Consider the following 13,155-nt stretch of genomic DNA (forward strand, 5'->3'; position numbering starts at 1 on the left):
GTTATACAAGCGGTCTTCGAGCAATGTAGAGCTCGTGTGGTCACAGCCAGTACAGAGTTGCTCAGTGGTTAAATAGCAGATGTCAGCCTCCAAAACTGCCAGATTGGCCACCTGTCAAGAATACTAACGGATATCATAAAACACAAAATCCACTCACAGATGGCCTTTTTCTAGAGGAAATAAACATTAGGAGATGGGGTCTGTCAGGTTTCCACACTGAACCCTCTCCTGAATTTTAGACTGGCAAGTTATTGGTTTTAAAGACAAGTTAAGACTTGGTCATGGCTAGGGCATTAGTTTACAAGATGTGCAAACAATTTCAAGCAGGCCTCATAAGGACACCAGCTGTGTGAGCCCCCGCTCTCGCTCCGTGCCTGAAACCTTTGCTGGCAGTCTTGCCCCAACCTGGAGGTGTGTAGCGTTGAGGTCTGTAAGGCTTCAGAACTAACCAAGACTAAATTGATTTTGTTTTCAGCTCATATAGAGCTCCTCACCATCAGTTCTGCCTTAGACAGAGTCTAGGATTTGTGCTAGCCCATTTTTCTCTGGTTTTGTCACTGTAAGGCACTTCGGGCTCTTTAATACTGATGTGGCGGCATGATAACAGCAATGAAGATAAATTACCTCAAAAATAGGCAATAAGCCTTTTAGCTCTTTAGAGCAAATCAGAGCTATTCTGAGCAGCCCACAGATGAAAGAAATGGCTGTTTATCTTCATTTACAGCTACTGTGGAGAGGCACCAGCATGCAAATTCTCTGGCCCAGGGGCAACAGCTAAGGTAATACTGGAGTCATAGGTTTTGCTGCTGGCAAAGCAGAAAGGAGAAACTCCCTCTTCCCCTCCACCACACCACCTCATTAAGTGCCAGCCTTTGCCTCTGTAGCCACCTCAATATTTTTTGTTTGGAAGAGCTGGTCACCATAGATGACTGCATCCGCTGCCACTGTGACTGCTAGCTCTGCCACCGAGCTGGTATAATAACAAGATAGAAGAAAGGGCTATTTTAAATGCTCACCAAACTGTCAACCAAATACTTAGATGCTTAGCATACTATTATGTCCCTCCTAAAGTAGGGAATATGAGGGAATCATCTACTAGCATATGATGTGTCTTAAAGGAAGTTTTAAATTGTTTCCTTTTTTCTCTTCCCCACAAGAAATAAGACTTGTTTTCTTCCAATGGGAAAAGCACAGTGTCACGGCTTACCCAAGTGTCAGTGTTCATCTGAGATTTGCCCAGAGAGCTAATTCACATCTGGCCCTGCAAGTGAGGCACTCTTTTAAAATTATCAACAGGGAACACCAAAAATCTGAGCAAAAGGCAAGCAGATACTGAACACACCTTAGCAGAAGTTCAGGGGCCAGCTGCACCTGCCACCATTGCCTCTCTGAGAGAGAGGCATGTCTTAAGTAATGGACACAAACTCTTTTTTATTACTCTGACATTGTGTTATATACCTGCACAGTGGCCAAGGGAAATCTGACACAGCTGCCGGAGATGCTAAAAAAAAGAACACATTTTTATCATGTTGGTCTCAGATTTTTCCCTTGCTCACAGATGCAGATGGAGCAATCCCTGCTAATATGGGAAGACATGTATGCATAGCCAGCTTATGTAAAAGCCTGACCAATTCAGGCTCTGTGACGTGTTTTGTTTCTGTTTCTGGACACCAGCAGAGGAGGCGTTAATGGTGCTGTTCTTGGTTGAAATGTTCCTGGCATTGCTATCAAACCCTGCAATTCCTTATTGTTGTTGTCTGGTGAATTTGCATCTCAGCAATACTTGCTTGGTAGAACCCCTTCAGTTGTTTTACTTTCAGGTTTGGTCTTGCTCATTCCCACTATTATAATAGTACATCCTCTTGTGTGTCAAAAGCATCTTCTTCTCTACCATTTCATAAATGCTCTCATCCAAAGTGAAATAGTCAGGAGGAGAAGGCAGATATATTGGTAAGATAAAAGTAAACATTTAATGCCACTATAGTTTGATTTTTTTTTTTCCAGACATCATATTTTTGACAATGTTTCACATCTCAGATACCACAAAAGGGATATTTTTTAGCCAGCAAACAATAAACTTTACAATTTTAATGGCAAAAGGCTCAATGCATTTGTTGACCAACTTGGAAATGGCTGTGACTTTCCACATTTTGAACTTGTCCTCATGCTGTTCTTTCTTCTTCCTTTTTTTTTTTTTTTTTTTTTTTGTTCCCCATAAAATTTAGTTGATAAAATATATATATATATCTACTACTGATACATCCTCTTCTGGAATTACCCACTGGTGGGACCAGTGTAAGTTCTGTATCTATCAGTTTGTCTCCTCCTTAGCTCTATTTTATACCACTGTTATAATGAGAAAGAACATAGCCACGGACAGAGTGAAATGGACTTAGCAAACATACACTTCAATGCATAGCACTTAGATAAGCATTTCCAACCATGATGTGTAAATAAATTATAAAATACAAGCAACTCTATAAAACAAGAACATCCTGAGTTTACAAATAAATTATATCCTTCATACATAGAATATGATGTGAATGTTAGTAACCAGCAGTTTCAGCTATGGGAGGGAAAGAAGTAAAACTTAGAAAAGTTAGTATCTATGCATACATAAAACATATATGTATGTGTGCTATATGTAACTACTCACACACATACATATACAATATAGAAGGTGAATACATCCATATCTATATTATAGAGAGAATATGTAATATAGCTGAAACTGCCTCAAGCACCAATTTATTACCATTATTATAAATTTTGCTCAATACTTAAGTAGGACCACTCAAAGTAAGATGGTTTTGGTTGTGTTTTATTTCCTGTCCTATTTGAAGGTGGTTTGAAATATTATAGACGAATGCTACTATTTCACTTTCAGCACCTCCATTCTTTGCAGAATCATCATGCTCTTTGTGAGCTTCAAAATGTTGCATAAGTGAGCACAAGTCTGCAGTCTGTGAAGCTGGTGGCAAAATCCATATTGACTTCAATGGGGTTAGGATAAGGGTGCTACATTTTCAAGGGAAACTGATATTTCTTTTTTTTTAAAGCTTGCTTGAGAAGGAGAAAGAAGAAAAGATAAAGACAATAATAAAATGGTTTATTATGTCCAAGAGCAGGTATGGAAGCTCAGATAACCCTGGGATGAGCGCACAATAAATGCAAGAGATAGATAGAGATTATTAACTTTGCACTGACAAATCATTCACAGTCTTGTTTGCCATAGTTATTTGGAAACCTGTTTCAAATCTTGCGATAGCTAGCAATGGCCAGCCTTGCGTCTCCAAAAACAGCTGCGTGTTGCCAGTGCAAAAGCCTATGGAGTAACAAAAAAAAAGACCATGAGGACATCAGGATTAAGCAAAGTATGTCATCCATCAGTGGATTTGAGAAACAGTGCCTCTCTGTAGAGTCATCATCCACTCCTATCAGTATTTAGTGATACGAATGCTTTGATCTCTGTGGTGAGCCGGTACATCCCTGATGCTGTGCAACCATCCCTCCCATATGAACTGGCATCAGAGGGTCGCTCAACCTCTGGTTTTATGAGAATCATATTTGCTTCTGCAATGCAGAAGCTTCAAGTTACAATTTTACAGCTACTAGGACTACACAGGAAGCTTTATCTCATAGGCAGCTGAGAGTCTAGGCTTTCAGTTGATGGAACTATGCTGTATGCCTCATGCGTATGCAGAAATTGTTGCATTTAACAGGATGATTGTAAAATATCTTGCCTTAAATTCATGACACCCTGAAATATAGAGTAGTTCATTTGGATTACTTTTACAGGCTTTAACATTTCAATGACAGCCTCTACATGGGAACTCCAGCAACTTGGCTCTGTAGTCTGAAGAACATGTGGAAGAAAGGACCTTTAAAAGCAGCTTTCAGAAGTGTTTCAAGCATAAGTTTTCCCTATAGTGTGGCATAAGTCAGCTTCATCCTGGTGAGTGCAAGAAGTTTCATAGGTACTCCTTGGAGGAGGAAGGGGGAGTGATGTTGATGCCCTCACTACTCTGCTATAACTCTCCTGACTCTTCATGCAATTGTGCCTCAGTTATACCAGTGCAGGTGAGATGAGAACAGGCCCAGTAAAGACCTAAGAAAGGAGAGCCCGAGTATTGGTTTGCTTCCTTGCCTTTCTGTGAAACAGTATGTCAGAATACTTAGATCTGAATGAATTGACAAGGAATCGTTTTGAGGCAAATACAAGGCACGCATGGCAGGAGAAAAGACACGTGTTGTTATGACAAACGCACCAGGAATTAGGCATCTCCCCCACCTTCTAGGATACAACGTGACCCAGAACCCAGTGTCAGCAGGTGTGCGAGCGTGGCTTTCTGCCCACTCTGAGAGCTCACACAGACCTGTGGGATGTCTGAATCCAGATCACAGCCAAATTCTCCAGTCTAAGGTATCACTTGAATTTGTGGCAATAAGGTTCACGTATGCCAAGATGAGCAGTTCTCTAAATGAGGGCCCAAACTGTCCCCCAGCTGCCCATGCCTGAGCACAGCAGTGGGGATGCGGAGCAGTGGTGGTGTTCTGCAGCCATTACACAACCTGGCAATGAAGAACTGTGATCTCCTGTTACCCATGTGAACAAAGAATTAACCTTCAAATCTAATTACGTTAACATGTTTCCTACTAAAGCTGTCCCAGGGAAATAAGATTGATTTCTGAATATGCAAATGATTCAGCATTACATTCACGTTGCTCTTGAGTATTTTGGGCAACTTGATGCCTTTTAAAAAAATTAGCATAAAACCAGCATTATGCTGGCAATTGCTTAGAGTGGGACTTCCTGGATGACTTGCGGAAGTTTATGGATCTTCTGTAAAATGCTGGCTACCGTAGACTAAGATCAATTTCATAATAAGGTCCTCATGCTTTTAATTTTCTCTTTTGAAGATATTTGAAGTATAATAATATAAATTCTGAAGTAAAAAGCTATATTCATCAAGAAAACATTTCACAGATGTCAAATCTCCACAAATTTTCGTTCCCTTTTATGCATTAAGCCACCACAACTCCTAAAAAGATAGGGGCAAATTCTGAAATGTACTGACAGAAAGTCAAAAAAGAGATGAGTATGGATTTTAGGATATGAATACTAGTATATGATGGGAGTGTTAATGGATACTCTAAATCCTCAGAAATAAAATAATTGTAAGGACTGTGATTCTGCTCAGTTAGTACATAATTTGCAGTATGCCAAATTCATCCTTGGCATAATCCATTTGATTTCAAGAATCAGTGTTGGTCCATTGGGATAAACAAGGCAAACACATGCTCTTACTGTTTAAAATAATGGCTAGATATAAGAACTTTTTGCTATCCTTCCTCATCTACAGAGGTACCAAATCTAGACACAATGAATAATTGAGTTAATGATGCTGAGGAATATTACACATAATAGATATTTTACAATAGCTCTGAAATGTGTCCACTTGATTTATAGAAACATCACGATTTTTGTCTAAGTCCCAGACTATGTGAGAGGGCATCTCTTGTTAATAATGCATTCTGTGCATGCACCATTTGCTAGGATTTCACTTTCTTTCTAGCAAGTGTATGTTTATTTTTACTGTTACGCTTGCCATTTACCATCTCACCACAGGTCCCCAGAGAGCCCAACATGCCCATTTTGGGCTGCTTGTTTTCAGCAGAGGAAGGACAACACATCCCCATTACTCAATGACCACCCTCCAGCAAATGCATTTTCAGAAATGCTTAAGCTTAAAGAAGGCAACATTTAATTTCATGTGCGCAACTTGAAGCGGGGGGGGGGGGTGGGGTGGGGTGGGTTCTTCCTTGAATGTGGGGACACAGCCTGGGAGACAGGCTTAGCACAGTATCACAGGTGAGAGCAGTACAGGCCTGCCTGGGGATGCAGGGGTGTGAGAGATGGGAGCTGGCTATGAAAGTCTCTCTCCTGTGTGTAGGTGACCTGGCAGCATGTGTCTGGGGCTCCGTGGGACTAAGCCCATAAAGAGAGATGCACTCCATATCCCAAGGATGCTAGGTCTTCATCCAGCACAAAACTGCAGGGGAGATTCCCATGGCTCTGTAGAGCTGTACTGAATTCATGGAGCTCTGTGGAGAAAAGATGGCCTCAACAGAACCAATACGTAAGAAGTGCTACTGAAATCATTACAGAGAGAAACAAAGCTAGACTGTTTGGGGGTTTTTTTCAGAGGTTTTTTTTTGCCTGGAGAAAGAAGAGGAGAGAGATCAGACCTACGTCCTTAATACTTACTTGGAATATGAGTTTCATGATAGGAAAATGCTGTGGAACAGACTAGAAAGCAACTTTCATATAGGACCTTTTTCCCCTCCAAGTAATCCTGTAGCATGTAAGAAGGATCTTCTACAAAATCCAGTGACAAGGCTAATAGAATGAATGAGATTTTTTTATTACAAGTTGTAGGGTACTAAAAGAAAATAAAACTACATAAATTCTATTTCTATCTTTTTCTTTTTTTTAAAAAAGGGGATTTTTTGCAGCTAACCACTAGAAAATCTATCAGTATTTTTGTAGGGTTATTTTTCTATTTGGACTTGCTGCTTGGGATATTGTAAGATGGCATTAATATGGTGGTGCAGGTAAAAGAAGAGATGCATTTAAGTACAGCAGTAAATTGATGCCTATTGAGTATAGGTTAAATGATGCTCTTATTTTCTCACAAGCAACAGGAGGGTAGCACAAGTGTATGTGAGAGGGATTTTTATGAATGGGCTTATTTCAATATAGAAGAGGAAGAAACGTAATTCAACAAAATAATTGTTCATGCCCATATGTAATTAAAATGCAGATTTTGCACATTTCTTTAAGAAACACAAAGGATATTCCTTCCCACATACTGTTTTGTAGATAAAGAGGCAAACAAGTAGAACATTTGAATGTGCATTGAGGCGTAGACCCTTGTCCTTTCAATGTCAATGTGAATTTTGCCATGGCTTCAGTACTGGAGAGTTGATAAGGAAAATGCCATAGCCAACATGCTTGAAGTGCTGTATCAACTCACTCATGACTTCCGTTTATTTCCAGACACACTGAGCTGAGCAGAGCCTGCAATCCTCAGGTACATCTGTGACTATGGACAGACTGGGCCAGGGACCAAAAGCTGCCAAAACATGTTTTGCAGTGGTATATGTCAAAAAAAGTTGAAGATACATTTTGTCAGTCATAGTCTCAAGAAAGAAAGACGGAATAAATCACTCATTTCTGGACTGATAAGCATGGGAGGCCTCAGTCTAAAGAGTAATTTTCCAGAAGTTATTAGCACCAGAGAAAGGGGTTAGGATAGAAGTGCCTCCTCATCCATAACTCTAGCAGTATGAAGCTAAAAATACATGAAAAAGAAAACAGGTTATAGGGGTTGGATCAAATGGAAATGATATGTACTTCACAGTAATGTCACCTCTCCTGTCTCATACATTGCAGAACCTACAGGCTGAGAAAATTACTGTGTCCTCCAGCATGTAAGATAGTACAGAAAAACATATAAGCAAACCTTACTCACTGCTAGAAATATTTTTTGTGTGATCTGGGAAAGTTGAATTTCTCTTTGAGTGGCCTTACTCTGATAACAAGAAAAGACAGTTAACATTTATTCATATGTTGTACTGATTAGGAAAGATCTCTACAAACACAAGTTACTTAGAAACAGCAAGTCTGAAAACACCAAGAGAAAAACAAGCTGTAAATACATTTCAAAAGTGTGTTTGTTTTTTTCCTTTTCTTTTCTTGACTAGCACCATCTGTACACAATAAAGTATGAACATAAATGTTTGGATAATAAAGATTTGCAAGGCACTTAAACAGTTTTTCTGGATAGGTTTTCTTTTAATGAACCTCTCAATGGAAGTCCTACAACCACCTTTCCTCCTCCCTCAGCTAATGCAGGGAAAGAAGTGTCTTCTGCCAGCAGTTCTTATTTACAGACATGTCCTTAAAGGTTCCTCAAAGTGCTCTTTTAGGCTAAGAGAATCAACAACCTTATATCTCCATTTTTCATGCTTGTCCTATTTTTTTTAATACTACTCTTCTGTATAGTATAGCAAATCTCTCATACACACAGTTGAGACTTGACTCCAACCTTCATCCTCATTCTGTTGTCTTTGGGATGCTGTTCAGAAGGGAAAAGGATGGCAGAGATGCGCATTGAAATTCTTTTGAGGTTCATACTTTATCGGTGTCTAGAGGTGATGTCAAAACAGGTGATCATCATGAGATGGGCCTTGCAGAAGTTGACACGGTTTTCCAAACGCTCAGTCACACACTCCAGGGCCTCCAGGTATTCCAGAGAATCCAGCTCAAATACCTGCTCCAGATCAACTGTGGGAAAGAAAAGACACAGATAGGAAAAGCAGATAAAACCCAGTGCTGGTTGGTGGGAGAGACAGAGTAATTCAAGTCTTCAAACCCATCAGTACTGTATAAAACATTATCTCTGGCTTGCCATTGTCATTAAAAGTTGCCTTTCCTGTTTAAAGGCTATTAAAATGGCACAGCTGCTTGCTGATAGTGAAAAATTCTGTTAAGATTGCATTGAATGCTTTTTTGAGTGATATGATCTGCCATCCTCTCCAGTCGCACTGCCTTTTGTCACACCCCAACACCGTTAAGCAAATGTTGAATGCTAAGCGTGTATTGACTCTCTCACAACATTCTGCTGACCAGAAAGAGATTTAAATAGGTGCTGTACCCTGGAAGGACAAGTCCTATGCTGAATTCAGAACTCGGAGTTAGAAACCAACCTCCAATCTCCTTGCTCCTCACACCTCTCCCTATTCCATATGATTCTCACTAGACCTCTCAAGAGTAGCAAGGGAAGGCGTACGCATCAACTACTCCAACGCAGGTGCCCATATGCTGCCAGAGAACAGCAGGCAGCGGCTTCCACGGAAGCTGAGTGTGAGATACGTTGGCTGAGCCAGCACTTCCCATCTTATCTGGTCCCTGAGGTCTGTGCTGTCCTTGAGGCTTTCTGCATTTATCACACTGGAATCAGAAGCAAAGGCATCACACAGTAAGCGGACGGCAATGTATGGCAAATTCTCTGCTCCCTTTAAATCCGTCCTTTCTACCTCTCTTCCTTAATAGCATTCCTGAAACATACACTGTGGTTGTTTTGCAGGGTGTACCAATCTAGTGTTAACTTACGGCAGCTGTCAAGGGAAGGGTTAGGATGCTCTAAGAGAACACACCAGCTGACCTCCTTTTGCCACTTGCAATTATCCTAAATAAATTGAAAATATTTTTTTTCCTAGAACTCTTTGACATGAACTTATCTGATTACTAATACTAAAAATTGTTGTAGCATTACTGCAGTAGTCTTTATCTTTTTTCCTTTGAGGTGTTGAGGTCCTTTATCATTTGAATGTCAACGCCCTTTAAGCTCTCTGAACTTTACACATCTATAGTTATAAAAAATGGGCCAAATTCATTTCTCATGTAAGCCCACTGGTGCCAAGGGACAAGTTTTCTCCACAGTGTTATTTTGTGGTAGAAGAACAGATTTATAATATTGCTCATATGTCTGAGTGATCTGAGGCCAAAAAAGAAATATCTCATTTTCAGGAGCTGTGGACTGAAACGCGTGAATGCTAATCTACCAATGGCAATATTCACCACTACAATGCTGTACCATTTCAACATTCAGCTCTCAGGCAAAAAAGAATTGTTCAGTTCTACTGTCAACATTTAATAAGAATTATAGGGACTAGTTATAGAAATACAGTCAAACTAAAAGTTGCCCTTAGGTCATATGTCAGTTCATTTTAGTTTACAAACACAGTAGCTCGCATCTCATTCTTAACAAACTTTTCTGCTCCCTCTGTCCCCCCATTAAATAAACCAAAGGGCACCTATGAGTCCAGGCAATGAAATGATGTCCTTACATTCGCTGAGCCATTTATTAGGATCCAGCATCAGGTACTGTTTGGTCACCTCCAGTTCTCTCATTAACCACTCGTACTTGGCCTTGACCTCAGCAATTCTCTGTTGGCGATGCTCCAGGATTTTCAGCTTGGCATTGAAACATATTACCTCCTGCCAACCAGGAAAAAGGAGCAGGGAAGGAATAGGTGAAGAGGAGAAGAAATAGCCAGATCCACTCAGTCAAATGATCTTCTAATCAATAATACTAACAATGAGCCATTTACTCTGGAAGTATATGAATCACTGCATGAAATAATCCATCATCTGTTTTATTTTTATTGCTTTTGTTTGGGTTTGACGCTTTCCATCAGTGAGCTTTGAAGACTTTGCAATGATAGTTAATAATAAACCATAATAATTAATAACAGTCAGCATCTTGAAATCAGATTAACTGTAGCAAAACATTTCTGTTTTTTGTCACTAAAGTTTGGCTAAGAAAATCTAAGCTCTTGGGAGAAGGAAATCCATGCCTTGCTGTATTAAAATCCTAAATACATCTTTGTGCTTGGTGCATGAGAAATGCAGTAGTCATATTATAAAATAAGAGAACTGGTAGCAATACAATATTTAAAAGATCCTTAAACAAAGGGAATATGTTATGAAAAGCTCTAGCAATTCACAATTGTTAATAAAGAAGATATATTTTCTGTAAAGATATGGGGCACAGTAACAGCTGTAATGGTTTTGTGTGGCAAGGTTTTGGTAGCAGGGGGGGGTTACAGGGGTGGCTTCTGTAAGAAGCTGCTGGAAGCTTCCCCTGTGTTCGAGAGAGAGCCCATACCAGCCGGCTCTGAGACGGACCCGCCGCCAGCCAAGGCCGAGCCAATCAGTGATAGTGGTAACGCCTCTGTGATAACATTTTTAAGAAGGAAAAAAAAATTGGGACAGACGGAAACAGCCACCGGAGAGAGGAGTGAGAACATGTAAGAGAAACAAGCCTGCGGACACCAAGGTCAGTGAAGAAGGAGGGGGAGGAGATGCTCCAGGCGCCAGAGCGAAGATTCCCCTGCAGCCCGTGGTGAAGACCCTGGTGAGGCAGGCTGTCCCCCTGCAGCCAAGGGAGGTCCACGGTGGAGCAGATCTCCACCTGCAGCCCAGGGAGGACCCCACGCTGGAGCAGGTGGGTTCCCGAAGGAGGCTGTGACCCTGTGGGAAGCCCGCGCTGGAGCGGGCTCCTGGCAGGACCTGCGGATCTGTGGAGAGAGGAGCCCACGGAGCAGGTTTTCTGGCAGGACTTGTGACCCCGTGGGGGACCTGCGCTGGAGCAGTGTGCTCCTGAAGGACTGCACACCATGGAAAGGACCCATGCTGGAGCAGTTCGTGAAGAACTGCAGCCCATGGGAAGGACCCACGTTGGAGAAGTTCGTGGAGGACTGTCTCCTGTGGGTGGGACCCCATGCTGGAGCAGGGGAAGAGTGTGATGAGTCCTCCCCCTGAGGAGGATTAGCGGCAGAAAATAACGTGTGATGACCGTAAACCCCATCCCCATCCCCCTTGTGCTGCTGGGAGGACTTGGTGAAGAAATCCGGGAGTGAAGTTGTGCCCGGGAAGAAGGGAGGGGTGGAGGGAAGGTGTTCTGAGATTTGGGTTTATTTCTCATTACCTTACTCTGGCTGATTTGTAATAAACTGAGTTAATTTTCCCCAAGCTGAGTCTGTTTTGCCCGTGACGGTAATTAGTGAATAATCTCTCCTGTCCTTATCTTGACCCGCAAGCTTTTTGTTATATTTTCCTCTCACTTGTCCAGCTGAGGAGGGGGAGTGATAGAGGGGCTTTGGTGGGCACCTGGCATCCAGCCAGGGTCAACCCATCACAACAGCACAGGGTGCAGTGCTGTCTGGAGACACCCAGCCTGGCATCGCATGACTTCTGTGGGGTGGCAGCCATCAAGACGTGCAGTAAATGGGCCCACAGTGAGGGCTGTGCTGCTCTCGCTAGTGTGGGAGCAGTCCCAATACCAGAACTATCCTCCCCCAAGACTGTCTGAAGGTCTCAACACTATTCTGCCTTCTGCTTTGTAGAGAAATCTGCTGTGTGGGTGAAGTGCAGTGGAAACCCCACCCCACCAAGTGATGTTTTTCTCCATACAAAATCGTATCAGAGAACAACATCACGAACAGCCTAACCAAGTGGAAGGAACTAGGAAGAAAAAGTGCTTTAAAATAATAATAAAGTCTACATCCACAGCTACTCCACAGCTATTGGTGCTATTCCACCAACTTCAGATACTCTTCCCAACCATACCTCTCAAGAGCTGACCTTAACAATTCCCTGATCTTTTAGTAAATTTGGAGGCCTGAGGTTGGCAGGAACAACTTTGTTAGAGAGAAGACATTAGCTATCCTGAAAACAATACCATCAAAGTACTTCAGGCACCATTGATGCCTTGAAAGACATATGTGACAAGATGCTGAAGCACAGGAACCACCAAAACTGTAAGCTAGGGGCAAAAATGCAAGGTACCAATATCTGTTGGCTGCTGCAGAAGAAGACATAACTTAGGTCATAACTGCTCTTAAATGAGACAATAGGTTTTGCTGCCTGTTGAACTGATCATATACAATACTACACATTTTTGACTGCATAATCTGAATTCCCCCTCCTACACCCTCCAGGAGGAGGGAGACAGATTACATGGATTACACTCACCTTGCTGTCCCCACCTCGTCGCCGCTGGAGCCTCTCCACATCATCTATCTCATAGACTTTGATCTCAAAGGGCTCCCCCAGCCCCCTCTGCCCACTTCGCAGGGGCCCATCCACCCAGCGGACCCCGGGGCTGTTGGCAGGCTTCCTTGCTGGGGAAGTGGTATCAAGTGATAAAGCTGGAATAAGCCTCCGTCTCTGTGAACCTGCGAATGCAGAAAGTGCCATTTCACGTTAGCACAGTTATTGCCTCTCCTTTCTGCTCCATCTGCAGAGATGTCTCCAAACTATACATAGTCAGCCTTCTCACACACAGAAGAAAATGGAGCGAAAACCCAAGGACGCCATGGAAGTTGGGGTGAGCTGTAGCTGCAATGTGCTGTACCCACTCACCATAGTCGGATCCTCACATGTTCTTTGGTGCCTGACTCCAGGATTTGATCCTCAGAGGGCATATGTACCCTAAAGTTTCTAGAGCTTGTGCCTGCTTCCCTTTGCTCAGGTCTCGGTGTGTACAGGTATGCCAATGAAGGACCAGAGCAGCAGGTTGGAAC

The 13,155-nt window shown here is 42.1% G+C and overlaps 1 protein-coding gene across 1 annotated transcript in view; it reads right to left on the minus strand.

Annotated features, from left to right (window-relative positions):
* Positions 1-8,113: 8,113 nt before the first annotated feature.
* KIF26B (kinesin family member 26B) overlaps positions 8,114-13,155 on the minus strand; it is a 312,864-nt gene continuing 307,822 nt past the window's right edge. Inside the window, exons 13-15 of the mRNA XM_049830857.1 lie at positions 12,605-12,807; positions 9,916-10,066; positions 8,114-8,350 (exon numbers count right to left, since the gene is read on the minus strand). Of these exons, the coding sequence (XP_049686814.1) occupies positions 8,202-8,350; positions 9,916-10,066; positions 12,605-12,807 (503 nt within the window). The 3' untranslated portion in view covers positions 8,114-8,201. The remainder of the gene's footprint in view (positions 8,351-9,915; positions 10,067-12,604; positions 12,808-13,155) is intronic.

The sequence above is a fragment of the Accipiter gentilis genome, chromosome 28 (assembly GCF_929443795.1).
Source record: "Accipiter gentilis chromosome 28, bAccGen1.1, whole genome shotgun sequence".
NCBI classification, from domain to species: domain Eukaryota; kingdom Metazoa; phylum Chordata; class Aves; order Accipitriformes; family Accipitridae; genus Astur; species Astur gentilis.